Source organism: Octopus bimaculoides, chromosome 17, assembly GCF_001194135.2.
Source record: "Octopus bimaculoides isolate UCB-OBI-ISO-001 chromosome 17, ASM119413v2, whole genome shotgun sequence".
Classification (NCBI taxonomy): domain Eukaryota; kingdom Metazoa; phylum Mollusca; class Cephalopoda; order Octopoda; family Octopodidae; genus Octopus; species Octopus bimaculoides.
The window spans coordinates 50,507,845-50,509,985 of NC_068997.1; the positions used below are offsets into that span (position 1 = coordinate 50,507,845).

General features: G+C 40.1%; 1 protein-coding gene across 1 annotated transcript in view; it reads right to left on the reverse strand.

Moving 5' to 3' along the window:
- The window catches only part of LOC106874800 (pyruvate dehydrogenase (acetyl-transferring) kinase, mitochondrial-like), a 66,246-nt gene that overhangs the window by 46,289 nt on the left and 17,816 nt on the right, over positions 1-2,141 (reverse strand). The window contains 1 exon segment of the mRNA XM_014922656.1: positions 734-875. Within this exon segment, the coding sequence (XP_014778142.1) occupies positions 734-875 (142 nt within the window).

Here is a 2,141-nt window from a genome sequence, read left to right on the forward strand (position 1 = left end):
ATATATATTACAGAGTGTGCTGGGTACTTTTTATGTGCATTTACATAGCACTGGCACAAGTGCATTTTATGTGGCACTGACACAAGTGCATTTTATGTGACACCAGCACCTGCAAGACAAAGACCTCTCAGCTGGGAGTGGGAATGGGGGGGGGGGTATGGCCACAACAGATATGCCTGTATTCATGGATGGCTGCAAGGATTTCTCCTTGGAGGCATGTGGCTTAGTGGTTAGGGTGTTAGACTCATGATCCTAAGATTGTTGTTTCAATTCCTGGACTGGGTGATATGTTTTGTTCTTGAGCAAAACACTTCATTCCACATTGCTCCTGTTCATTCATTTGGCAAAAATGAGTAATCCTGCAATGGATCGACATCCTGTCCAGGTGGGGAATTTATACGCCATGAAACTGTGAAACTGGCCTTTATGAACCAGTGTGACTCAAAAAGGAAATTTTACCGTTCTTTTCTTTTTCCTAGGTAAAAAATGGTTGAGAACCACTGTGCAAAAGGGTTAAATGACTGAGATTATAAACCCCAACCGCTGAACAGGATGTTAGTCCCTTACCTGGGGCTGGAAAAAAAAATCTACCACCACCACCACCAAGAAAATCTTGCATGTAGTGAATTTGAACCTAGGACCTGTGTGGTCAGTCACTGCAGCACCTTATTCCTTCAGTCATGTGACACACCACAAAAAAAGAAGGAAGACAAAAAGGGATGGAATCACTCACCAGCTCTGTACCATGGCCACTGAAGGCATTTGTAGAAGATTGTCTGGCAGAAGGTTGATTTCCTTCATTATATTGGCAAGCCTAACAGGCAATTCTTTACGCAGAAATTCAAATGAAGTCCTTTCACAAGCATTCTGACTACCTGTCAATGGAAAAATAAAATGGAAACAAATTAGATTCTAACAATCAAAATATAATGCTTGTGTGTGTGTGTGTGTGTGTGTGTGTGTGTGTGTGTGTGTGTGTGTGTGTGTGTGTGTAACAAGAATTGGCAACAGGTTGGTTGCAGCTCACAAATGGGTCAGTGACCTTTTCAACAAAAAGAATTAAAAAAAAATTTAATGTATTCATGAGCCATTGGATAGGTAATGGCTTCTAAATAGTCTTTTGTGACAGAATTGGTTTAATGTATGTTTATATAAGTATTGAACAGTGATGGAAATGGGCGGTGGGGTATGCGAGGATATTTTTACATAAAGAGGTTATATAACTCTGTGTTACAAAATTAAAATTTTTTTGTCTTTGGTCAGCAAGTGTTATTTCCTATTTGCTTCTATCTAGAAACTAAAGGAAATTACTACTAATCATTCCCTTCAAACTTTGCTTTTGCAACCTGGGTATCAATGTTTTGAAACTGGCCTGTTTTCCATTACAGATTCATCACTGAGTTGCTGAAGCAGAAATATCGTTATAGCAAATATTCTGCACTATATCACAGACCATTAGCTTTAGTCAACCTGGGACTATAATAGAAAAATCTTGCCCAAGGTGTCATACAGTGGGACTGAACCTGAAACCATGTGGTTGGGAAGCATATTTCGGAACTACACAGCTAAGCTTGCACCTATCCCATGCCTTCATATATCACACACACATAAATACTATACATTTCCTTATCCTACATACTAGTCAGATAAACTAAGTCAATCACCTGATTTTCCAAGATAAACACGGCTGCATATTTCATGCTTTTCTCAAGGATATCAATGCGACCAAACCACATCAACAGCAATTAAAATCTGGGTCAAAGTGATTTCTAATGCAGTTTATTTATGATTGAAGTAAATCATGATGATACTTGAAACTTTTGTGTGGTTGCATAGCCCTTTGTCAGTGTATATATATATGTATCATCATCATCATCATCATCATCATCGTTTAACGTCCGCTTTCCATGCTAGCATGGGTTGGACGATTTGACTGAGGACCGGTGAAACAGGATGGCAACACCAGGCTCCAGTCTGATTTGGCAGAGTTTCTACAGCTGGATGCCCTTCCTAACGCCAACCACTCAGAGAGTGTAGTGGGTGCTTTTACGTGTCACCCGCACGTTTCAGTCATTTGACTGGGGCCATGCTGGAGCACCACCTTTAGTCGAACAAATCGAACCCAGAACGTATTCTTTGTA